This window comes from Neopelma chrysocephalum, unplaced genomic scaffold (genome assembly GCF_003984885.1).
Source record: "Neopelma chrysocephalum unplaced genomic scaffold, ASM398488v2 Primary Assembly neopelma1_43, whole genome shotgun sequence".
Taxonomy (NCBI): domain Eukaryota; kingdom Metazoa; phylum Chordata; class Aves; order Passeriformes; family Pipridae; genus Neopelma; species Neopelma chrysocephalum.
In genome coordinates this window covers 18,651,182-18,678,705 of record NW_020897702.1, presented here as the reverse complement: position 1 = coordinate 18,678,705, position 27,524 = coordinate 18,651,182, and the positions used below count along the sequence as shown (strand labels likewise).

At 36.1% G+C, this 27,524-nt stretch overlaps 1 protein-coding gene across 17 annotated transcripts in view; it reads left to right on the top strand.

Annotated features, from left to right (window-relative positions):
* Window positions 1-27,524, top strand: part of DLG2 (discs large MAGUK scaffold protein 2) — a 1,039,246-nt gene that overhangs the window by 726,829 nt on the left and 284,893 nt on the right. For all 17 annotated transcript variants that reach the window (XM_027677513.1, XM_027677512.1, XM_027677530.1 and 14 more), the window contains one exon: window positions 18,921-19,057. In XM_027677513.1, coding sequence (XP_027533314.1) covers window positions 18,921-19,057 — 137 coding nt within the window. The remainder of the gene's footprint in view (window positions 1-18,920; window positions 19,058-27,524) is intronic.

The following is a 27,524-nucleotide window of genomic DNA, read 5'->3' as shown; positions in this document are numbered from 1 at the left end:
TGCTTTATGGTACAAATAAGATATTAAATGTATTATCTGCCTTTGGTCACTATAGACTTGTCATCTCATCTTTATAAATAACTACATATGAAGTATTTTTTAAAAAAACATTCATTCTGTGAAGTGGTTCCTTCCATTTTTGAAGTAGTGCTTGTATAGAATTTCACAAAATAGTAGTTATTGTTATTAGAGTGGCTCCTCTAGTGTATCAGGCTTTGACTATAGTCTTTTTGTCTTTAGTGGAGAAAGAATGTAAATCTGTCATGATTTTTGTTAGAGTTGCAACTAAATGGCAGGTGGTGGAATAGAATTTTTGTCACATCAGATCAAATTCAACTGTCTTTGGAGATTAATAGTCAATCATTAAAGAAACTATTTTCCAAATCAACAAGGATTTTTCAACAATTTCAAATTGAATTCAAAAGTGTTACTTCTGGCTGGAGCTGTCCTGTGAGCTGCAGGATATTACTTGTTTAAGTCTTTTATGTTCATAACTATGATTTTCCTCAGTATTTAACTGCCTTTTTCCATTAGCAGTAAAGAAAAAGATAACGTGACTTGGAAGATTGTGCAGCAATTTTATATACATGGGGTTTTTTTGTTTTTCCCTTGAAACCATTTAGCTCTTAAGAATCCCATGTTCATACGCAAAATGAACATCTAATCTCATAGTAGATTTTAAGCATAATTTTCCAGAAATCATTCACGAAGTGTGAGGTTTCCACTGAAATGAACAGTGCTTTCTGTGGCTCCATCATGCTAACTATTTCTGAAGTGGTGCAGTAGCAATTTCAAAGTGCAGTGCTGTATTTTAATAGCCAATTGAGATGGCTATAAAAATCCAGTACTATGCATTAAGATCATTACTAAATTGCTTCAGCAATACTTACTGATGAGGCAGCTTCAGCAGAATACACTTCATCTTAATGAACTGTGGATGCAGTAGAGCAAAGGCAGCAGGACAGGGAAAGGGATGTACAGGTAGGCTTGGATGCCAACAAGCTAGAGATTTTGTTTCAAGAAAAATAAGCTTTGGCTGGTTGCTTTTTGTTTTCAGTGGAGAAAGAAATCTATCATCTTGTTTGTTACAATTGGAGTTAAATGGCAGAAGAGGGTGCTGTGAAATTGTTGTCATGTCAGACTAAATTCAACCATCTTTAGAGCTAGGTAGATCGTTGACGTTTCAACTGACAAAATCCTCTGTGCTTGTCCTTTCTGAATTAGGTAGGAGTTTTCTATTATTATCCAGTTGACTAGATAGTTTCACCATCTCTGAATAGAAACAAGAAATATGGTGTACCGGTGTTAGTTTTTAGCATTCTGTCATAAAATGTTGATCCTTTTGCTGTGGTCAAAGTTAGTTCTGTGATTTTGCCGAGAATCAAGAGCTGTTAGCATGGCTTACTAGATTCCCCCCATAGTTTTCTTGTCACTTTAGTGGGTTTAACTCTGTAACTTTTCTCTGGAAATTTGAGGGGAGAAAGATGTTTATTTTTTTGTTCACTTCCTCTGCTCATATAGAGAGAAAGGGCTTTTAATTTCTGTGCTTAGCTGTTGGATAAGTAATGGATGCATCTCCAGCTTTGGCTCATACAGCGTCCTTCTGGGTGACAATAAATCATTTAAAAATTCCATATTTAATTTATCCAGTCCTTGCGGAAATGCTTCAAAGGAACTTGCTTGCTAAATGGATTTCCCCGTTACACAATGATCTCCAGCGCACTGCTGAAAAGTTTCTTGGAACATCTTTTGTCTTGTGCTTGTATGAAAAACTGTGATGTGTGTGCTTTGGGATTCTATTTGACACTGCTTCCTTTTTCTCTATGTAATTTTTAAAAATCCCAAGAACTTGACTCCACCACTAAGTACTGGGGTTTTTTTGTTTTGTTTTTTTTTGGAGGTCACTTTTTTTCCTAACACTATGACAAGTGTTAGGAAAATTCCCAATGGATCTTGGCCGACTTCTTTTTCAATTCTAAAGTTTTCTCTTGACTAAATGTAATACAGTAAGTCTCATAATTTTATCATTATAGCATGCCTTTGTACTCTTTTATTTCTTTAGATTGGAAATTTCTGTGTCAGAGAATAGTTTCATCCTTTCCCTCCGCATTCTAGATTGCTGTGTAAGAGTTAAAAGGGGAGTTAGAGAAGATCTCTTTCATTATGTTTGCCATAGCTGTTTTCATCAAGTCAGCATAAGAGAGGGAGATGCAGCAGACAGTGTAGCAGAGTGTTAATTGTCTCATCAGTATTTTCAGATACACAGTAAATCAAAAGATGAGAAAGGATAATGGCATCATTTGCTAAACTACTGTGCTGAGTGTGGAAAGAAGTCTTCCTCTAGACAGGAGGCCAACATCTTTTTTCTGTTTTCTTAGTGGAGCAGTGAGAATTTCCTAGGGAGTGGCAGTTGTCCTGGCCTTTTTTCACTACCTATCTGATCCTTGTTTTAAATTCCTCAGGTAAATTTTAAAGAATTATTATGCCTGATCTTTCATCACTTTAATAAATAAACAGTTATATGACAGCTATTGCTGGAGCCTATTGTGACATCCTGATGCAACTGAACATATATTAAGGCTTTAGTCTCCTGTGTGGAATACATTCATTGACACAACATCTGTTGTTTGCACTTGAGTAGTCTGAAAGTCCCCTCTTCTTTGGAGAACTTCACCCTTTTTTGAATATAAAGCCAAATGTGCAAATTAGTCAAGTGAAATTACAGAGCAGTGGTTACATCTTTTATTGTTCAGTTAATTATCTGTGTAGCAAGTTCTGTCTTCTTGATAGTTTTTAGATGTCCAGATCTTTCTCAAGAAATCTGTTGCCTAGAAGACAACACACATGAAGAAAATATTGCATTGCCATGAAAAGCACCTTTAAAAGAATAAATTGTATTTAATTAAATTTTTATCGCTCGGGGAGCTGTAGCTCTTCATTTTTTTCTTTTCTTGTCTTTTTTTTTTTGTAATCCTAAGCACAGGCAGACAGTCAGTATTTTAAATCTTCTGAAAAAGGCCTTACAGATTTTAATCATAGTGAAGAGACAAAGCTGGATGAAGCTTGTAAATTAAATATCACTCTGCAGCCTATTTTAAAACAATATTCTAGATTTTCAATATTTTACTTTTATTTCCACTAGTTGGAGGAAAAAAAAAAAGGAAAGCATTACATTAAAGCATCTCTGAACATCTGAAGGGAATAGCTGGCTTAGTCAGTAGCTGGACATCAAAGTGATTAATCGCAAGTAGTCATCCATCTGACTGTTTCCAATACTATATCCTAGTCCTTTCTGTGGGTCTGTCATCCTCATTTTGCTTTCAGTATTCCAAATTCTAGATAAATCTCTAGTTATCCTTAATGAAACAAAAGAAATACTACGCTTGTCAAAAATAAAGTTCCCTATGGTATTTTAGCTTTAACTTGCTATTTGTTATTTTAGAACTTTGATACAAGAGCTTTGAAAAACTGCTTTTCCTTCGTCAGTTGAGGAGGGGGTGTTGTTTGTTTAGTGTCTTTAAACATTATATTAGTATTCCTAGAAATGACAGCTATTTTTTAGAGTTTAGGTGGAAGATCTTTTGCTGTTTGACATGAAACACAGAGTCTGTGCAGGTGACCATACTTTCTAATTGTGCTGTCATAAGATATGAGACCAAGAAGTCCAGGCTCTGGGACTCCAATGCACAAACCTTCTGGTACTGCACGTGTCGCATCAGAGATGTGTACGAAGGGCAGCTGATTTTTTGACATGTAGCAGAGGTTCCTGTGTTGCAGACCAAATGAGATCAAGCTTCTTCCCGAAGCAAAGTATAGTCTTGTTGTGCCAAAGGCTTGTACTCCCTGACACATAGACAGCTGCTCTTGAACTCTTCTTCTTTTGAGTGAGCAGTAAAACCATTGATTTATGAGAGAGTATCACTTCTTTTCCTTTGCTTGCAGAGACTCAATTAAGATTTTTTCATTCAGAGATGCTGCCACTTGGGCCAATGACAAGTTGATATATTTTTCTCAACATAAAACATTTGGTGTGCTTGGTAGATGAAAAGAATTACTGTGACCTCCTCCAGGGTAGATTTTGGCTGTCGTTATGTGAGAAAGGCAAAGAACAGCTTAATGCTTATATCTTTTGTGGCTAATTTCTGAGAAAAAATGCAACTCTGAAAGCTTGAAAAATCTGTGGAGGGAACCTGCATGAAACTGTAAACACTAGATAGTATATCCAAAATATTCCTAGAGCACGAAGATCTGTGTTCATTACCTGGGATGCTGGCTTCTGAATTTTAAGTCGTAATTTATATGAACAAATAAAAAACCTGCTCTTGGATTCCTTAGAAAAAAAATTTGTGCTATCATTATTGGTTAGAAACAGTTGCAAAGCAAGATCCTAGAGCTGTATGAGATGTAAAAAAGGGTTTAATGACACAAAAAGTCTTTAGGAGATGATAAAACATATGTTCCTTAAGCAAAGAGAACAATATCCTCAATACATGCTGAATGTGTTTATTTTGGAAAGTGATAGTTGCAAATAAGGACATAATAGAGTTATCTTTCTTAAAACTGTATTTTGGGGTTTTTTTGTTTTGTTTCTTGTGCAGAAGATTTGTAAGATGTCTTATGAAATTAATAGAAAGACATATTATCCACTCCAACAGAGAGAACGGAAATAAGAAAACATAAAATTACAGTAAATAATTTAGTAAAGTTGTTTATTGTAGGCACGTTTACATTTTATGTACTGTAATTGAAAAATGAACTGAGTGTAAATGGTAGGCTGGGGTAAATCTTATCCATAGTCTGTAGATCAGATGTGTCTAATTTCTAAATTTCTGAAAATTATTTCTAAATTATACTTTTAAATACTATTATAGCAAATCAGATCCCCTCTGTACTGCAGGGTTGTAGTTTTAGAGGTATGCTTTGTAGTTACAGAGAGATGTTGAGATTATAGGTCCTTTCAAGGCAAGGTATGAAAAGTGCCTACCTTTTTGCTAGCATCAGTTTTCACAGAAAGGTCATCTCTGATAAGGTTGCTATCGTGATTAAAACCATAAACAAAGAGGACCTCAGCCTCAGAAGAAGCAACAGGTCTGGCAGCACTTAAAGAAGTTAGATATTCATACACTCGTGGGTCCTGATGGTCCTGATCACAGACCACCATAATTTGTCTGATGAAATGTGAGTGCTGACAATGGTTGGCTTTGGATACTTGTGTGGAGAAGGTAAGGTGAAAAACTGGAAAGAGTAAGCACAAAACTCATCTTCACTGAAGGAGCCAAGGGACTATAAAGACATCAGTTTACTTTCAGAATCCCAGATGAATATTGGAACAAGTAGGAAATCAATTATAAGCATCTAGAAAAAGTTTGAAGAGTAACAATTAGCAGAAGAGGCCATACTTCTCTTTTGCAACTCTTCCACATTTTTTCTCAGATAACTCCATATGCTGGGAGGGTTTAACACTGGAAATGGTCTGAAAAAACAAAGATGTAATTCAGCAGGGACAACTGCAAGGTGCTTTCAGCAGAAATAACCACATAATCTGCTAAACAGTTAACAGAAAACTGTTGTGAAAAGGATCCTGTAGAAGAATATCTAGATCTTTGTTAGCTGTAACATCTTGTCTGTTATGCATCCTGCTGTGATGAAACATTCAAACACTATATTGGGTTTTATAAATTGAGGTATGGTTTATAAGACACGGGAGCATTCCTTTCATCCTTCAGAAGTAAAGCTTTGAGCTTTTCACTTCAAGAACGGTGTATGCCAGCTGGAGGGACTCCAGGGGAAAGCAGTAAAAATGATCAGAGATTTAGAAAGCCTATCCTACTATGAATAAATGAGTGATATGAAGTCATTTATCTGAAATACCAAACACTGGGGGGGGGGAGGGGGAAGCATTTTATGGGCACCTAACAACAATCTTCTTGCCTTGCAGCATGTCTTTGAAGAGTGAGTTTGCTCTTTGTGCTCCTTTGGGAGGGTATGAAACAAAATTTATAGACAAATAATAAGCAAGATTTGTACTGGATTTAGGAGAAGTGAGGATTTTGGTGTGATAGATTACCAGGCAGGACATCAGACCTGTAGCATGGGAAATACCAGCATGTGCCAGACAGCCATTTGTTAGGCCTGATGCAACTATAGTTGGTCCTGCCTCAGGTTGAGAAGACAAATGATCCATTGAGTTTCTTCCAGTCCCCAGATTCAGTGGCCATAACATAATTTTCTCATTTCACTACAGTATGAAGAAAAAGAGTAGGCACAGGGCTATTTAAATCCTGCTCCTGCAGAAATAAAGAGGGTGTCTTCCAGAGAAAAAAAAACTAAACATTTTCTTTGTCTGTCCTCAGCAGTAATTGAGTATTTTTCATTTTCTGTCTATTTTACTTTAATTTTGGCAAGGAGGGATAAAACATTTTGGAAAAGAAACTTCTGCTTATGTGAAGATATTAATGAATATTAGAACAGATAATCTGCAGTCTTAATCTGTATGTCTCTTTTCAAAGTCTTTTCAACTTTTCTGTTGCTCAAGCCAGGATCATGCTCCTTAGGAGCAATTTGATCAGATGGGTGGCTGGTTCTTCACCAAAGGATGTTATCACATGTTAATACCCCTCCTAGGTGGAACCCCTTGAGGGACTAATAGCAGAGTCTTGTGTTATACTATATCTCATTAAGACCCCTAATAAAAAATACCAGGGAAACTCTTACTTAAAGAATATCCGTAGTGTAACTCAGGCTTGAATAATCACATTTAAGTTTTATATTCTGAGTCTCAACTTTGCTAAACACAAGCTCTTAGAAAATCTTTCGTAGTCTGGGACCAGTCTGAAAAAAAATCTGTATTTCTGTTTCAAATATGGGTTCACATTATCTTTCTATTTATGTATAATAGAGTACAATTCCCTTAGCAAACATTTAGCATAATTTCTGAGAAGTCATAGCACCATAGAATGAAAGACTGTTTTGGGTTGGGAGAGAACTTTAAAGGTCATCTAGTCCCAAGCCTTCTGCAGTGAGGAAGAACCTCTTCAACTAGATCAGGTTGCTCAGAGCCCCATCCAAACTGATCGTGAATTTTTCCAGGGATGGGGCATCCACCACCTCTGGGAAACCTGTGTCAGTGTTTCACTATCCGCATCATAAAAATTTTCTTCCTTATGTTTAGTTTAAATCTACCCTCTTTTAGTTTAAAACCATTACCCCTTGTCCTGTCACTACAGGCCCTACTAAAAAGTCTGTCCTCATCTTTCTTAGAAAGGCACAGGTGTCTTATTTAAGCCGTTTTATTCTGTGAGAGTATAGGGTGCTTCTCACCAGCAAATAAAACATTTTCATTTCACTTTGTTTCCTAGAGTGCTGTAAGACAGAATTATCAGTAGACTGAACTAAGGGACCAAACTACAGTTTCAGGGAGACAAAAAGAGTCAAAGGAAAGGGCAATGACTCATGAATCCATTTTCAGAGTGTCTTCTCCTTATTTCTTCTGTTCAATAAGCACCATCTCTTCTCTTTCTCTGTATCATTTATATGCCTGTAAACTTTAAGATCAGGGCTCTGTAAATTGCCTTACATAAAAAAGCAAAATTACTTGTACATTTGTGCCGTGATTTCTCTCTGTTTTTTTAAGAAGGAAATAACTGAATGCATGACAGATTATTTATGGGCTGATTGCAAATAGATGAGAGGCTACAAGATGAAATTTGATTTCATTTTGTGTTTTCAAGTTTCAACATAATTGGCAGAGAGCTTTTCAATAAAGCATTTCTGTTCAGCTTTGTAACAGGGATAAGAAGATAAATGTTAAATTCCCCTCGTCAGATGGAAGACGAATAAAAAAAAACTGATGAGTCTGTCCCTGACATATATGATTGTTAAACAGATCCCAAACTGACAGACTGCTCCTTCTGTCTCCATTTTATTGGTGACAAATTATTAAATATTTTTCTAGAAGAGTCATTCAACTTAGAAAGCAGTGACCCAGCTGTACTCAAAGATATATCACCTAATGTTATACAAAGCAAATAGCATGTCTTCCTGAGTTGGCATAGTTTTCTCCTGTGTCAACTCTGTAGATTTCAAAAATTAATCAGAAAAAATGGCAGGAAAAACAAAGCTTAACATAGTACAAAGACTTTAAAAAATTAACATCAAAAAGTAATAACTAAAGCGGATCTTGGTGTGCACATCTACATGAACAAATGCTTTTCATTTGCATTATTAGGAGGTGAAACTTGTGCTGCTGTCAGTAATTACAGTAATTTGTGCAGAAAATGACATAGGTACTATTTGTTAATGACTGGCAAACTATGATCGACTGTCAGCATAAATTTGGTTCCTACACCTGAAACAGCTGGTGTACTTTGTGCATGGAAAGTGAACCATGTTTCAGGATTTGAACCCCAGTTAATATATAGTGTAAAAACAGTAGCATACTCTTTGGATCTTCTCACTGCAGTCATTCCAGGTTTCTGGAACTGCCTGCCTGTCTCTCGGCATGCAGAGGAGCCATGGCCTGTTATTTTTTTCTTTGCCCAAAAGTTATGTCTGAAATTATGTAGCATCAGGAATTAAATAAGGTCAAGTGAAATTTAAGTGCGCGAACACTGAGTGAAAGGGGAAGAAAACCTTCAGGATTTTGTGAAATTGTCTGGTGAAGAGAGGAGGCAGTCAGGGAAACACAACTTCTCTTGGTTTTACACCAGTGAAATCAAGGTCTACCATGTTCATCCTATTTCCAGATACTTCTCAAAGTGAAAACATTAGAGAACTGTTTGGTTATCAGTTACATATTAATGGAAAATGGAATTTTTAACAGGATATGCAGTTGAAATAAATACATAATAAATAAATTAAGAGTATATTTGTGATAATGAGGGTAATTGCCTTAAAAATTTGAACAGTAGAGAAAATTTGGACAGTAGAGATAATTTGTTTTCCCCCTGCTTTCAACCTGCATGTGTAACTGTGCTCTAGCTTAGACATTCTCACAATGCACACCAAGGTGGTTGAATCCAACGTTCTGAAGCCTCGTGCTTCTCTTGAAAGGGTGAGTTAAAGACTTGATATTTGATTTCTAGCCAGGAAAGGTTCATAGTACCACTGTCTCTTCCAAAGCAAAAATTGCAGAAATATTGAATTGTTAACTTCTCTCTCTTTAGCTTAGGAGAGCAGTTTTATTTTTTTCTTTCCTACCAGTAGAGCTCACACTCTGAAGGCGTATTTTTATTGACTTTTGTTCAGGTGCATTACTAGTCTAAATAGACATTTCTGTCCTACTCACTTCAGCTACTTGCTCCTGTCCCTGCATCTTTCCTTTTGGCTACACCCTCCAAATTGAGTTTGCAGAGCAGCAGTGATATAACCTTGCACTGCTCTCCATAGGAGTCATAGTTCTGTCATAAGGTGCCACGTACAGAAACATGCTGCCAGCAAACGGGATATGTGAGCCCAACAGCATCCTCATCTGCTGACTCTTACTGCTGCCATCTCTGTAGATGCTGGTCAATATACACCTGGTCTATGATTCAGATTAATTTGATTTGGTCTTCATGCCATTTTCAATTTACCATTTGGCTAGAAAATTTTCATGGCTAATACAAGGCAGGCAGTGGGAAAAGGTGGCCAAAGGCAGGAAGCAGGTCAGAGTTGTATCTTTTGGCAGTAGTGAGGTTTTAGGTCAGCATATGACAATCTTAAAAATGCACTGTACAGCCTCCCACCTGGCTTTTTGCTGCTTATTAGGACAAGTGGCTGCTTAGAATCATGGAATAGTTTGGGCTGGAAGGGACCTTAAAGATCATCTAGTTCCAACACCCCTGACACGGCCAGGGACATCTTCCTTAGACCAGGTTGCTCAAAGCCCCATCCAACCTGACCTTGAACACTTTCCGTGGATGTCTTTATCATCTATAGTCCAGTTGGCTTTTGCCCAAGTGAATAAAAGAGCAAGGGTGAGGATGGGCTTAAAAAAAAAAAAAAAAACAAACAAAACAGAAACAAAGAAAGAGAAAAAAAAATAAAACCCCCAAACAAAACCGAAAACCTTTTGCTAAGAAAAATGCTGGTAATGCAGAAAAAAATAGAATGAGAAAAAAAGGGTAGTCTTTAGCAGTCCATTTATATCACATTCAGCAGAACAGTCCACTTATACTGTGTTTAACAGTATTCCCTGCAAGATATTTGTGATCTTGTCACACAGGCAGCCAGCCAGATGATGTCTACCCTAATCAAAAATTCTGATTTTTAGTGCCTCTGAATATGAGGACTATTTGTCCTTGTGGGTGCACCAAAAATATGCAAAAACTTCCTGCATGAAAAGGAAGTCACCATTCATTCACAGCTTCAATTGTAGGCATATTCAAACTTGGCATGAAAATGTGAGAAGGGAAAAGGCATTTAAAACATCAAATTATAAGAAGTTAATCCTCTTCATAAGTGGCAGATCTTGGATTTTTCTGCTTCACAACACTAATCTTCACTTTTTTAAAAACCTAATTTCACTGGTTTTAACTTGAAATGTTTAGACTTCGTTTATCATGCAACTTTACCTAAAAGAAGCAAACTGCTTGCTGTGATTCTTGGAGTGTCAGTATATGTCAAAAATGAAATAATTTTCTCTTTCTTGCACTTACACTAGTAAAATTGTGACAGTGTGATTTAATATGATTTTCAGTGAACTTGAATCCTCATTAGTGCTTTTAAAAGTCAGATTATTGTGAATAATTAGGGAATTCCCTAATCTTTTCAAGTCAAATTTTAAAGTATTCTTGAGAATTCCTTTTGTGCAATTAGGCCACTGCTCCCTGTCTGTGCTTTCTGGGAAATTTATTCTTAATTAATTTGAATTAATGTAAAAATATAGAATTAACAAAACTTCTAATGAGGTTCTAAGTGTATTTTTCTAGCTTGCTGTTTCCTTTCTTTTCTACTATATCTGAAGAGAATGGGTCTTTAGGGATAAATATATGCAGGGAAAAAAAACATAACGGGAAAAACATTTAACTGCAAAACAATAGAGAAAAGAGATTGTTTTCATTTGCTTGTTAGAGAATTTTTTACAAATTCCTTAAAATAGCAGTGTAATTTTACAAGATGTGTTTTCAAGGCTTTAATAAAGATTATGAAAGATTAGCTTTACTATTATGATAATGTAAACTGATGCTTTATCTACTGTATCTACAGCATGATTGTTTTTAAACATGCACTCATTGCCTTGCAGCTGTATTAACATTTGCGTCATAATCTCACTTTCTCATCGTTTTCTTTCTGGCTGGAACCGTAAACAATTTTTTTTAAACCAAGGTGTGTAACCCTGTGTCCTGAAAACAGATTACTTTCTTTCCTGTTGTAACCCAAAAATTTGGCTTCAATGTTTGATTTTGATGACCAAAATAATGCTAAAGTAGTTGCAAACACTTTAAGTTGTTTATATTTGTCCTGAGGCTAGAGCAGAGTAACTCAGCATCAAAATCCCTGAAATATCCAGAAAATGTTTTTTCATATTCTGGACTCTTTTATTCTGACTTTTGTGGGTCTCAGGCAATGCTGATGAACCCTTTTCTCCAAAGAGAAGATGTAATGTTTTGCATTTCCCTGTCTCCAGCAGAAGAGAAAGCTCAGACAATGCAATGCTGGGCAGGCAGATTTTCAGGATATTTCAGCACAAAGGTGCTTTAAAACAGGTATAAGGAGCTGTGGTTGTCAGTGTGGCAGCCAAATTTTAAAATTACATATACTGAAAACCTGCTTAGATATTCAAATAGCCACCACTACATCACGAGATAGCAGCTACCACCACAGTTTCTCCTCTGAATTTTATCTGGCTGCTATTTTTCCAAGCCTTCAGTCCCTCAGAGAGCTCTTTAGGATAGTATGAATGTACGTATGCACCAGTGTCTTGAAGACATTTTAATCTCTGTGAGATCAATATCTTTGTTCTCATCAGGCAAGCATCAAGGACACACCTCTGCAGACACTTGCACTGGGATTTTCAGCAAGTTTTTGTTACTATAATGTTTCAAATTTCAGTTACTTTTTTCTTTTTATTAAATCAAGAATAGTTAAAATTAGAACTAACTATACTATTGAAATTTATTTTAAAAATTTCAGTTTGTAAAGATAAAAAATTGTGCAGATACAGGCAAATAAATGATGAAAAATTTTACTGTTTACTTTCTATTAAAAGCTTTACCAAAATCGGACTCCATGCAGAAAAGCTCTAAGTCCTCTCTCCCTGAAGTTATAGAGGGGTCAAATCCCCCAGAGAGACATGCCAATGTTGCTGTGCAATTGGTGCTCGATTGCAAGGGAAGGGTTTTCTTTGCCTGCTGTGTAATCACAGCTGCTAAACAGCATCCAGTCATAGCATCTCTCATGAGCATGCTGGCCATACTCAGTGGAAGTATGGCATGTGATGCTGAGTTTGATCCTCATTAGAGGCTATGCTGTAATCTGACATCTCTGTTGGTTCGATACTATGGAAAGGGGATGCACAGGCAGCCAGAATGTAGGGATTAATGAAAATAATAACTATAAAAATGGCTGTGGGCAAGAACAAAGGAACTGTGCAAAAGCAGTTGGATATATACCTGAAGGCATGCCTGTATAATGACAGACAATGTAAGGGGAACAATAATTTTCTTCTTGTGTAAGGTGGTTTCATAGAATGTTCTTCTTACCTAATGGCACTGTACATCATTTTTATTCTATCTGACATCAGCTGGGAAATAACTGAAAACACTGGATATTTCTGAAAAAAAAAAAAAGTCAAAACAATAAGGAAGATGCTTGAAGTTTTTAACCCAAGGCTGTTAGAAACAAACACCAGATAACAATATGCTCTGTTAGATGTGTAGGGACTTGGGCCTTTTTCCTATTTGAGGCTATTATCAAATTGTTGGTTACTAAAAGCACCCTCTGAAGTTATCTGGGAGCAGGGTCTGAAACAGGAATTAACAATGGCAATGAAAATAGGCAGCTTTTAAATATGTTATTAATATTAGTAAAAGTTTTATGAATCATACTGTACTTTAGACTGACTTTTTCATCCGCAGAACAAAATGTAGTTGAATTTTATTCATGTAAGTCCTTCTGGTATAAGCTGTCACATGAGTCAGGAACAGGAATTGTTCTAAGAACTCACTCAAATAAATTGGTACTTGAATCTATCCCAACAACATGAAGGAGATGAGATAGATTAGGTGACATCCTATATTTGGGATTAATAGTTTCTCAGGAATTGATTCATGGTATGACAAAAAAAGACAGAAAGAGAGAGCTCTGTAGAGGATGATCAGTCCCTCCTTGTAAAATTGTATCATTATTTTGAAACATATTTTAATTTTTGTTTTGTAATGTATTTCATTTTTGAAAGTCCCAAATAAAAGAGGAATCTGTTGTCAATAATGAACACTAACCATAAGTCACAGCTATAATAAGCATATTAAATGTCCACAATTGCGGGATGCTACTTGTAAATATGTGCTATATATCTTCTCCAGGAAACCTAAATTGGCAACTAGAGGCTTGAACAAAGGACAAGGAGAGATATTCCCTGCTGCTCCTCTGTTTATAATTAATATTTTATAGTTTGTTTACTCATATAGCACTGAATATAACTGTGGTACCTGTCAAAACAGATCAATCATTCCATCAGTCAAAGCATTTTTATATTACCCATGTTCCTTTCCTCCCTGCAAGTGGAATTTGATTAGTTAGAAACCTGGATTGGACTTCAGTGTTCCAGGTTGGTAGATTCATCAGTATGATACTTTTCTCTTTTTTGGATACTTCCTCCTTTTTGGAGGAAAAAAAGAGACTATATAGATATGGGCTTTGTAGGTTTCAGTAATTTAAACAATAAAACAACACCAAGCTACGTCTTTTGTCACTGAGTGTTGTAGAAGTGGCTGGTCCTTGGAAGAGCTGCCTGAGTTTGGGTTCCTCATTGCCTTGTCTGGTTGCTCACAGGAGCATGGTCAATGTGCTATGTCCCGCAGCCAGGCTTGCAGTGTCAGGGAAGGTCCTCAGTGGGGCAAGTTGTTGCATGGATCCTTTCTGATGGTATTGTCTGTTTTGCTGCCTGAAACAGTTTCTTAAAATCCAAATTCACAGTGTTCTGGAGCAAATCAGTTCATTTCACACCTGCAGAAAATGATTGTGGCAAAAAGCAATGAGAGACTATACAGGAAGGAATGATATTTATTCATGAAATCTCCAAATAAGTTAACCAGTTATGATCTTTCTTTCATTCACTCTTCCTTTTATCCCCATCTTCAGCCCCAGGATGCATGTGCTGAGGTGGTCTGACTCACTTGTGTGTGACACAAAGGACATGGGATATCAAACCCTTACCACATCTCTTCGCATTTTCTTGATTGGAAACCATGGACTGACTGATTTTGGAGAGATGCTTTATACCCTCTAGGAGTCTAGTGTTGTTATGGGGTGGTCCTTTACACTGAATTGTCCTTTCTTTAGTCTCTGAGTCTCTAAGTCTCTTTGCTGTTTTTCTTCATTTATTAAAGACACATTTTTGTCAATATTATCTGCTTTCCTGTTGGGCTTACAGGCAAGAGAATGGCATATGTCACATGCTGTAATCTTGCTGCCAACATTCCACTGTTATGGTACAGGGTCTTCTGCTGACAAGGCACCTATGTTGTGGTCTTCCAGAGTCCAGACATTCTGTCCAGGCATGACAGATATGACTCATTTTAAAGTTTTATTGCTAGGAATGTTCTCTACTGTTAATACACATAATTTCTCTGACCTTCGTTCTTTCTTCTAGTGCTTACATTCAATTTCCATTCATATTTCATTTGTTTCTGTGATAATATTTCTATTACAAGTCCTATCCACGTTTTGACTTCACCAAGTTACTCTATGCTCACAGGTCAGTTATGAGGTAAGGCATACTGTGGTATAGCTAGGAATTATGCATTTTATGTCTCTGAAGCTCACTGGTTTGGTTAAGCACCTGCAAATCAAACACTTCTTAATTGTATTTTAAGGTCATGACTTAAATGCTGCTTTCTTTGGCTTCCCCATTATTGGGAACTGTGAAACTCATGTTGGATTTGTATTCTAAAATCCTTAGTTTGCCGATTTAAAGTAAGCTTGACTCTCTGTGCAGGATAGTAGCAAAATACAATGTCCATTTTGGGCTATGAGTGAGTTTCTTTAACTTGACTTCTCATTAGAAAGCTGATATTATCTAGCTACAATTGGTTTTTTAAGATCCCTCTTAGCTTACTGCAAAGTGGTATACGCATAGCATAATTCATCCACTGTGTCTTAAACAGTGATTCTGTTATTATCACAGAGAGGTAACTTTGCTGGACTAATTATAGGGGGAGCCTCCAACCTATGTTTTACCAAAAAAGTAGTTAGAATGTATTTTTTAACTTTGTATTTAAAATATGTGTGGTGCAGCAAATAATCTAAAACAGATGTAAATAGAAACATGCTATTATTCACAAGATCAGTGATCAGTGTTTGTGGAACCAAAAGGCAGATGACTTTTACAAACACATATCCAGTGGAAATGGAAGGAAATAAAGTTTGACTCATCTTCCCTAGTTTACACATTGAATCAATCTTATATGGGCCTATCTTCTTCAGTGACTTTGAACGAAACTGAATTTGACTGGTTGTTCCACCAGGAATGAATCCAGTTCCCTTTCTTTTTTCCTCTTGGAGTAGTCCTTTCTTTGTAGAACCACAGAATCATAGAATGTTTTGCGATAGAAGGGATCTTATATGTCACCTAGTCCAACACTGTCATTTACTAGACCAGGTAGCTCAAGGCCCCATTCAACCCATCCTTGAACAATTCCAGGGTTGGGGCATCCACAATTTCTCTGGGAAATCTGTCCCAGTGCCTCACCGCCATTATCATAAAGCATTTCTTCCTCAGCTCCATTCTAAATTTATCCTCCATCTAATTCCTGTTGCGAGGAAATTGAGTGCTCTGTCCAAGCTGAGCTGTTGCTGTGAAGCAGATTGCACATCAGCAAAAGCAGAAGTGATCAACTCCCAATCTTCCAAGTTCTGAGAGAAATGTTTTCCCAACCACAGGAGTCAATAAGAAAAAGATTCTGCAATTAAATATGCTATTTTATTTGTTGATTTTTTTAATTCAATGAAACAGTGAAAAAGACCATTTAGAAAACACCTTGCTCTATTGTTTCCAATTGTTTGAATGATTCTCTGTTTTTAAAACAAAGTAAGAATCTGATACAAGATCAGCCTATTGTAGCTAGTGATGAGGGATGCACACCAGAGTTGTGCCAACTTTTCAAAAGTCTTAAAACAAGACAGAAACCTTCAGTCTAAATGGAGGTGAGACTTAACTCAGGTTGTGAACTTTCATAGCACTGATCTTCCCACCCATGTCTTCCCACATCCAGCCCCCAACCTTTCAGAAACCAAGAATGTGATTCATCTCATCTTTTTCAGATGTCTAGTTGAGATGAGATGAATCATACTTTAAAAGTTCTTAATGAATTTTCATTTATCCTGCAGTTAGCATAAATGATTAGCATAGTTGTCTGATGTCATTTTGGCCATATGAATCCTACCCAAAAGTTTTATTGTATTATACTTTCCTTGTGCCCTAGCAATTAGCAAAAGTCGTTTAAGTAAAATTAAATGGGCCATTGTTCTATTCCCCATTCTTCCAAAGAAATCTTTTAAAGGAGGCAAGTATGATTAAGCAATGGCACTAAATTATTATTGATGGGAAAGACATGGAAAATCTTTCTGTTCCTCAGTTTTCTTTTCTACCCACTCTCCCTTTGCTCCCCACAGGTTACCCCCTATGTTTTTCTGCTCTTCTAAACCTTTTTATACTCGGTGCTGGTTTTTTGGATGCCCAAAGTCAGACTCTGATAACAAATACAATGTAGCCCCATGCATTGTAGCACATCTATATTTTATGTAGGCTGAAGTAGAAAAAGCTACTCCTTTCATTATTATAAGCTTCACTTTTGTAATGGGAAGAGCCTGCGTTACTGCTCTTTTGCTTTGTGGTTTCATACAGCTGTTGTGATAAAACCATGCAAACAAACAGCAAGCCAAGCACTCCACTCAGCACTGCAGAAAATGGAAGTGATCATCTTGGCTAGTACTTGCTTATACTGCAGCAGGACCAGGCTGCATTAGGACCCCCTGTGTGCCAACTACAGAGTAGCTGTGTGGCCAAAAACTGTACCTTTACAAGTGTACAGTGCTAATAAAGGGGAGAGAAGAGGATTGAAGCATACTATGATCTAATTTTCTCAAGGTCATGCGCTAGGTGAGCAGTGGAGCTGAAGAAAGCCCTGTTGCTGCAGTCTAGCCTACTCAATTGCTCCCATCATCATTCTAGAATACTCTCAGATCTTTAGTTTACAGATAGAAGCTTATACAGATGGTGTTTGGGTCAAGATTATTATAATGATGTCACCAAGAAACATTATTCAATCATTGTTCCTTGTCCACAACTAATGTTTTAAAGAAAATTTCCATTCTTGATATTTTCTTAGAATATTTTTTTGCTTCTTGTTAGTAGTCCCAGAATAATGGAGAAATTCTTCTATGCTGAAAAAATCATAATCTTTTTATCCTTGTAGTTGTCCTGGCAGATGCACATAAATAGTAACAGTGATCACCAGCTTTATCTCGAAATTAAATGAAGCTTTATTTTAATTATTTATTTTTCTAAATTAACTTCATGTGTATTGTTAATAGTTATCTTAATTAATCAAGTAGTGTTTCAATTTGAGATATAAATTCAGATGTTTCTTTTTGTAATCTGAAGGTTTGGCACTATCCATTAAGTAGTCCATTGTGTTATCTGACCTCACATCTTTTTGAAGCTAGAATGATAAACAAATGAAAATAATGTTAGAAAAAAAAATATTTAATTGACTCAAAAAATCCCTTATCTCTGCACGCAAACAGCTGCTAAAACACCTTGTGCATATTAAATATACCATCCCTTAATTTTTATTACCCAAGAAGTCTGAGTGATAAAATGCCAAATTCTAGGCAATTCATTTTTACTATTGCGTTTTACTGCTTTTTCTGTCTTTTGTCTGATTAAAAGATTTAAATGTTGTTATAAATTAAAGCAATCATTTTTCTGTTTATGTAATATGTCAGAGGCTAGGAAAAATAGGAAAGGGGAGAAACTGTCTTTTTTTCTTCCCCCAACATCTATTTTTTTTTATCTTCCTTTTCTTGAATCATATCAGCATATATTATTGACGTTGTTCCAAAGTTTGAGTGTTTGAGTGTTTATTTAGGAATTTCACATATCACTGGACAGAAGCTATATATGTACAAAGGACTATTTCTTTCTCAATTTATGTATCCATAGCCAAAGATGTTTGTGTCCTAGAAGAAAACACCATGATTTAAGTCTAAACATCTACATCGTCTCTGTTTTACTTTCACTGACCCTTCACTGTGGTACTCCATAAACTTGCAAAACCTTTAGTAGACCTCTCCAAGTATTCTTCAAATTGTGTGGACAATCAGAACACTTTTCATTTTGTTCTGATAGGTGGTGATGTATTTTACACCAACATTTAACAAAATAAACTTTAAGATTCATTGTTTTATTACTAGTCATCGCAAGTTGGAACATAAATTCTTGACATAGGCTGTACTGGCCCTCAGCGAGTGGGTTGTATAATCATCACTGGTTCAATTATTTTTGTCTCTACCTTCCTACAGTTGTAAATGACAAGGAATTTCCTTAATTTAGTTCTTTCCCTGACCTTTCAGGGAAAGTAAGTGTAATGACCCCACTTATGTTATTTGTATTTCTGTAAAAAATACTGTAAATGTATAGTGTATATGCTACTTTCCACTTCTCTTTAATGTTATATACTGTATTGCTAATGTTTTGTTTACAATATCTTCTCCAGGTCTGGGATTCAGTATTGCAGGAGGGGTGGGAAACCAACACATCCCTGGGGACAACAGCATTTATGTCACCAAGATTATTGATGGGGGAGCTGCACAAAAAGATGGGAGGTTACAGGTTGGAGATAGACTTCTTATGGTAAGTATGATAAATTTAAATCACATTTTATTTGGCTGAAAATTGTTTCATATAAGGACTTTCATTCACCATACATCTTTCTGGAGATAATGAGTAGAACTGCCTTAATAATTATGAGTTATATTTCCATCATATTCATTTTTCCCATTCTTCTTATATATTTCTGAGGCTGCAGTTAAAAAAGCATTACTCTGGAAAACCAACATTTTATGAAGTGAAGGCAATGGATTATATTACTTTGACAAGCTTTTAACAGAGAAGAGAATAAATGTATTATCCTCATCAGTGACAAGTCATAATGAAACATAAAACTGTAAAAGATTTTAGACAAACTACTTCGTATGGTAGAACTGATTCTACTGTTTGTTGTAAGTAAATTGAAAGATGTCAAAGCATGCCACTAAAGTTTCACACGTAGCCACTGTCAGTGGACTACTACCTACATTTCAGCACATGTAGGAATGCTTTATATGTATGTGCGTATAGATGTTAAAAAAAGCAAAACATTTTCCAAATTTTTGTTCAACAAGTGTTGTCATTCTTCTGTTGGAACTAATTTCCCACAATTCTTCCTGCTATTTGCAGTGCTGGTATGTTGTTTCTTGTAGATAATTCTTTCCCACCCACAGAGTTTGTTTAATTCTACATTGAGGGGGTAATCCTGACCCTGGTGAATCAGCACAAGTTAATCTATGTCAAGTTGTATTCATGTCAATGCATTTGCGTAGATTTTAGCATGTAGAGAAATAATTTTTTATCAAGTGACATGAAGAAAACATGTCTTTTGTGATGTGACATTTCAGCAGTAAAAAATTGCCATGACCCTTTCTGCTGCCTGCAAAGCTATGCCTAATTGAGGTTTTCTTTATTCGACTAGTGACACTGTGTTCCAGTCACATATGAAGATGACCATTCATTTTATACAGGGCAGAACTGGAAACGCATTTGCTTGCTGGGTTGCTGGGATGGGGACTGACTTTTTTTAATTAAACCAAGAGGTTAGATAAAACAGCTTAAGGAGCAAGTGGTGTTATCAAAGTCAAAGCAAAATAAAACTAGAACTTAACATTTCTTTGGCATTTTTTCTTTGCAGAATCTCAGCACAGTAAAATTCAAGTTACTGTTGCATAATGAAGTTTTGGCTTATTTCTCTGTAGAAATGTATATGTATATTTGCCAAAGTTACACCTTAGTTATTTTGCACATTGTAGCAAATCTGTTTCTGTTCAGCTGTTGTTTGTTTTGGCTTTTTTTTACTGATAAAAATTCCTTGCAATTTTTGTGTCTGTAATTTTTTGTTACTTTACTCTTAATTTTTTCCAATTCATGTGAGATAGTAAAAAATATATATTGAAAAAAACCCCTAATGAAAAACAACCAAACAGATGCAAACTCCCCATATTCACCCCCTTCAGTGTAATTTAATCAGGAATTTGAATAGAAATGTAATTATTCTATGTACTATGTATACTTAAATTCTTTCCAGATTTTTATAGGATTAGTCTATTTAGCATCTCAGACTTGAACCTGTGATTCACTACAGTCAGATATAGATGTTTCTTCATTGTGATGAGTTTATACTTGTGAAAATGACCAGAGGTCATTCTCAGTGTGTTTGATGTCTTTGTTCTTCTTTCAGTCTGGACCATTTCTTTACTTAATGTTATCTCCTTTTATCACTGCATGTAAAATGAGCAAAAAAAAGTCATTAAAAATACTGCTTTCCTCTAGTTATGTACTTCCAGACCAAGCTTTTCAGTGTTGCATAAGAAAATACTAGTCCGCGTACTCTTTGTGTACCTTAACTATTACAATTTTGAAGGTATATTTACAAGATCAAAATCTATTTTTAAAATTCATGCAGATTACAGCCATGTTTTCTGGTTCTCTCCAACAAGACTCTGATTTCTTTATAACTTCTGCACCTTCAATAATTTTCTGTCCTTATTTGTCGATTATCTGTCAGTTTATGACATTAGCTTCATGTTCCTTTATGAGTAGTGAGTGAAAGAATTAATTACTTTCTTTTGGCAGTCTATCAACACAATATTACCCTTGTCATCTATACAGTCCTACTTCTGCTTCACTGATTTCTTATTGATTGTACATTTTAACAGTTCTTCTTTTTTATTTTTTCTTCTCAGTAGGGCATTCTCTCTTGATCTTTGGCTTTTTCCATCATTTCTCTATCAGATTTACCAGATATCCTTCTGGAATTCTCAGCGACTGCTGGGGAGCTTGTTTAATTTTTGTATCTGTGTTCAGATAAGTTTGTGTGAAATGCTTTCAGATCCCAAAAAACGTGAAATCAAATTAATTCAAATTTAAGATGTAATAAAAGTGATGCTGCAGAATCAAAACTAATATTGAAATGTAAAATAGTAGGGGCCACTGGAGCATTTTGCAGCCTGATGACCGTACTGTGATTAAATGCAGATTGCTAATAGAGTGTTAAACATTCAGAAGATGTATTATGTAAATACTGAGCATTGTGATTATTGCGAAATCTATACAACGCTATGTTATGCAGTTATGTTTCTGTGGCACTAAACCTGCACTGAAGGCTTATTATCCTGAGCACTTGCACAGGAAAATTCTCCATTGTAGGATAATCCTGAGGTGCCCATTTGGAAAATTACTGGGGAATATATGAATGCTTAAGCCAAAAACTGAGTGGTTTCTCTAGGTATATATGAAAGTAAAATAAAAAGACTTTCTCACTGTATTCTGGTGGTAATGTCTGCTGGTAATGCTCTAGTAATGCCTGCTACTGGTAATGCCTGTGGTGAGAATACCACTGCACTGCTTGCTTCTCTTTGTGCTGGAAGGGAGCAAAAGTAAATCACATACAGAGCATCATAGGCCAATGTCGTAATTCAAGGTCAGCTATGGGGTCAGACAAGGTTGCTTAGAAATTTATCCAATTGAATCTCAGAAGTCTCCAAGGGTGGATGTTGCAGAGCCTCTCTGGGAAACCTCTTCACTGCTCAGCTGTTCTGAGGAAAATACTTTTCCTTATAACCTGTTTGACCCTCTCTTGTTTCAACATTTGCCTGCTGTCTCTCATCCTGTTAATACATGCCACTCTGAAAGGCTTCGCTCTGTCTTGATGATCTTCCTGTAAGCACTGGGGGTCTGTCATTAGTTGTCTCCAGAGGAACCCCTTTTCCAGGCTGAAAATGCCTAGATCCCCCGGCTGCTTCTCACCAGGCCAGTGTTCCAACCCCATCCCAGCAGCACACCTCTCAACTTACTTCCTTTTGGGGTTTTTTTCCCATAGCGTGGGAATCAAAACTGAATACAGTTCCTAGGTACAGTCTAATGAGTGGCAGCTATTGGGGAATAAGCCTCTGCTGGTTCTCCAGGCTCTACTCCTGCTTATACAGCCCAGGATGCTGTTGACCTTTTTGCTGCCAGGACACACAGCTGGCTCATGCCCAGCTTGCCATCCATCAGGAGCCCCAAGCACTTTTCCATAGAGCTGCTGCCAGGTTGTCAAAGCCCAGCCTGTGCTATTGATGGACGTTAGCCTGTGCCAGGGGCAGGACTTACTGTTTCTTCTGCCGAACATCATAAAGTTTTCTTCAGCCCCTTCTTCCAGTCTAAGGCAGTCCTGCCTTCAATACCTCACACTGAAGCATGATGAGAGCACACTTCTAACCTCTTCAGGGTCATTGTTAATGATGATCAGGAAGAGCTGAAAAACGGTTTAAGTTATTACATTTCAGATAATAAATATTTTCTTTTGTCTCATACCATCATCTTACTTTGGAAGAGTTATCTACAGAATGAATGAATGAGAAATAAATAACCTTGTATATTTTGTATATTTGGGCCATAACCTCTTGCTTCTTGGTCTATGTAGTCACAGAGATCAGGATTTAATTTGATTCTCTTTGTTTGGTGAAAATAGGAGGAAAAAACAGAAGTCACTTTCGTTTTCAGAAATTTAGGCTTTCTTTCTACCTAATTCTGTGCTGAAAAAAAGTATGTTTTTTTCTGGTGATTTCATAGGACTGCAGTGGGGTTGTGATTGTGCAGCTGTTGATGTGTCCCTTATGGGATCCCCTATGAGTATCTGTTTCTTTCAGAGTGTATATGAATACAGGATCACGTTTGTATTAAAGTAATCAGGGCATATAATTTAAGATACATCTAGATTAGCATTTAGTTCTAATTAGAGGTGTTCTTTTAAAATTATTTTGGCTGTCTTTTTTGAATAATCTTTTGTAAAAGAGTCCAACACCTGTACAACTAACTCATGTGTCCATGGGATTGTAAGTATTTAGTTAATCGAAACGGATTTACCTCCTTAGTAAAAATGATTGGTCCTCAGCACTGGAAAGCCTTTCACTTTTTGCAGCCTTTTAAAACATGGAGAGTTTTTAAAAAGGCCATCAGCTTTCTAGATTTACAGCTGGCACATTGCGGGTGTTTACCGGCAATATTCACTCAGGAAAATCCACTCTTTTTAGGAAAAGTCAAATATTACAGAAAAGCAAACATTACCACTGGTAGGCTATAAAGATCATCTCTTTGTCTCATTCACAGAGTGAATCTAATCTCTCTTAGCCTAAGTCAATAGAGGAAAGGAATGAATCCCCTTTAATAAAGGAAAATTAAATAAGACAGATTTATTCCTCCAGAGTTCTTATTCTCATATCAATTTATACTGTTGTGAATGAAATTATTCTTTAGAGCACTTGTACAGTCATTTTGGGGATTCTAAGCTTTTCTAGCTTTTTTCAGGGTCTATGTTTCCCAGTTTGAATCTAGGAAAACTTCCAAATAAAATATTCCTGTTTAGGTTTATACTTCATTGCCTTGATTATGCTATTTAGGAAGACGTCCACCCCAGTCTTTTTATATCTCTTTAGTACCATTTCTTAGTCATTTTACCGATCACTCAAATAGCTTCTTTGATTGAACTTGTTTCTTTAATTTCTTTCATACTGCTATGTTTTTTCGTTCTCTCATTCTTTTCTCATATTATGACTATGTCTTTGTATCACATACTTTCTATTTAAAGAAAAAGCTTTCCCAAATTTTTTTTTAATTTTTTACTTCTGGTACTGTTTGCATTTCTGAATTTTCATGGAACCTTTCCTGTTAGAAAAGCCCCACTTGCTCCATGCCTGTTTTCCTTCTGGCTCCTCTCCTTTGACTCCTGTTGCAGCATTTTGTGTCTCAAGTACCCAGCTTTGTAACTAACTTGATCAGTCAGATAAATATCTTTTTTGCCTTAGGGGTTTTCCCCCTAATTAATTTCTACTTAAGTTATCCTCTTAGATCTAGAACATTTACATGCAATGCTTGTTCTGCCTACTCAGATTGATGTCAGTCCTTCTGCACCTAAGATTCAGCATCTCAAGGGGTTGAATACCATATACACTTTGATTTCTGATTTTGTGCACATCTCCCACTCTTTATCTTCTTTACCTCTAACTCAGCTCTTTTTTGCAAACTATATGCAAATATATAAGGTCATCTCAACAGGAGGAAATAGAGCTTTGCTATGATGCATTTATTGTGCCACAACCACCAAAAAAGCCATATTTGGTGCTTGAAATTCTGTTAAAATAGGCAGCTTTTATGGAAACAAGAAATAGTCTCTATTGGAGATTCTGAGCAATTCTGCTCTCTCTATAAATCTTACCATAAAAACAACTACAACATCGTATTTCCTAATTATTATCATCTCTGGCTTAACATTTTAATGATATCCAGAGATTTCCTTATGAAAAAAATTAAATACTACAGTCATCCTGCAATAATATCTAGAGGCTGAACAAATAATTCTTCTAGATATTCAAGTTCTTTTGTATATCAGAATATGTACAGATGTCTTTATTTGTGATCAGTGTTTTATGATCAAAAAGTAGAAAATATATTCATACATGCACATGTGATTACTAATGGAAATTGTAGATCCAAAGCAAGGACTACCTTCTGAAGGAAACCTGGTGATGCCTTAAGCCCATAATGATTTTCTTATTTTTCTACCTTATAAGTTTTATAGGTAATAGAAGTAGATTTTAGAAACCCTTTCTCCCTCCTCCCCATAGTACCCTTTATTTTATACATTCCTTAATCATCTCACCCCATTCCGTACCCCCCTATCACCCTACCCCCATATCCAGTAGAAAATGTTCTGTCTCTTGTCAAGGCAAGCCTGTCTTGTTTGGAGAACACCTGTATCTTGGCCTAAACCGCAGGACGGAGTCAAGGAACTGGGTGACTCTGCTCTCTGTACCCCAAAGATGAGGAAGAATGATGAAGAGGGGGTCCCAAAAAGCCCCCAGACCCAATTCCAGGAGGTGGGCCAGGGGGTGGACCAGAGCAAAAGCCACGGGGAGGACACACTTGGGATTGGCCAGATATTGTTATAAATGTAACATCTCGGGCACAGCCTGGCGCGCGCTGTGTAACATCTATTGCCTTGGCAAGAATTAAACTCTTTCTTATCTCACCCCAGCTAAACGGCTCCTAGATTTTTTTTCGTAGCACCAGCAGAGCAGGCATCACTGGAAATGCATAGTATATTTTATATATTGCAATTCTAAATTGATGTTGGCAGATGACTAAGTAAAGAGGTCTTAGCTCCTTCTCAAAGACCTCCCATTTAAAGGAAACCTTATGGCACCACTGAGGATCTTTGGTTTTATGAATGAATCAACATGTTTCTTTGTTTATTTTCTCTTGACGTGTACATTGACTCTGACTTTATTTCTGTGTTTACTGAGAAATGAGCAGTCCAGGACAAAATTAATTAATAACAAACTTTCTTTCTAGGAGTGTTCTCTCTAGAGATAATATACCTCTGATTTTCTATACATGTAGGATGAGTTTGAGTAGCAATTTTGGTATATGTTGCTGGAATACTTTTTATAGCAAAACTTTGTTCACTTTGAATTTTGTCCTTTCATCTCATCAAATTTTCTTTCAGCATTATTTCTCTGAAGTTCTCATTTTCTGGTTTTCACTAATACATTACCTTCTTTCATGTTCTACCAAGTTCCAACTCTACATATTTCAGTTTTCCACAATATTCTGCATACTTAAGCTTATATGTACTAGAAAAGAGAAAAAAAAGTCACTGTACATAAATTTTGCAATGACCTATAGGATCTTTAACTGTATAAGGATAAACATAATGTAGAACTGCATGGACATTAAATCTTAGTTTAGAATTGTTTTGACTTCTAAAGTCTTAACTTCAAGATTTCAATAACTTGTACACCATGTTGGTAAAATTACCTGTTCTGTAAAGTTATTGTCAGAGATAAGGTATAGTACCTGTCATAGCAAATATAAGTTTCCTATGTATCATGCTTATTTTCTGTTTATAAAATGGCTATTTGTCCTCTGACTGCACAGCTGTGACATCCAAGTGTGTTGTGATGGAAGTCAACAGTCCTAGCCCTGATTTTTATCAGCTAGATTTCCAGGAAAAAAAACAAAACTACAAAACAACAAAATCCAAAAAAACCCAAAACCAAGCAAAACAAAAAAGCAGAAACAAACAAACAAAACTGCCTCAAATAAAAACTAAACAAAATAACAAAAAAACCACCACCAACAAAATAACACCACCTTTGGAAAAAAGTTGCATCACATCAATTTGTGTCTTAATTGTTTTTAGGCACTCCTAAAAAGACCAAAAGTCAAAATCCAGAAAGTGCTAAGATATTTCATTTTGTTTCTTTTTTTTTGACTAAGAACATTTATTTACAGCAGCAGTATAGTGGGTGAGATTATGTGAGATTTTCTCTACTTAGGATGAAACACAAAAAGATAGATACAATGTACAGACAGTGTGGGAAGGAGAAAAGGTAAAGGATAACCTTGTGGTCATATTTCTAAAAGTGTGAATCCCAAGTGTCTAGCAGTTTTAAATACATAAGCAAGAAAGTCTTAATTTCAGTCACTTCCTCTTGCTACCATCCTAGTAATTTAAGACATTTATTTATTAAAGTTGTATATGTAAGTTACTGCTGTTCATAACAAAGAAAAATAGAGAAATTTATGCAAGCTATGTGTAAGATTTTTATTTAAAAAGAAAACGTCAAAATACAGCATACAATGTCAGCAACTCCCTTCTGAGTGTTAGGCTGTATCATTACTCTTCATGTCAAATTATCATAATGTACCTGCCGTTGTCTCTTTCAATTAACTTTAAAAGCAAGTCTCAGAATTACAGAAGGAACAAAGTTTAAACAGAATCCTTACATTTAGCAGTACAATAGCAGTCATTCTTTCTTGTTGCTGGTGAAATCATCTGGGTATGAAGAATCCTCCTGTGATTCATAATAACTGGATTTCTTTTCAGTTACCAGACCCTTTGGCAGTAGCTTATTGTCACATCCAGCTTATTGTTCAGGTTTCTGGTAAATTATTGATACTAAATTCCCTAGAAAGAACAGGGTTTTTTTTTTTCTGTGATTTACAGTTATATTATAGTTGAGGA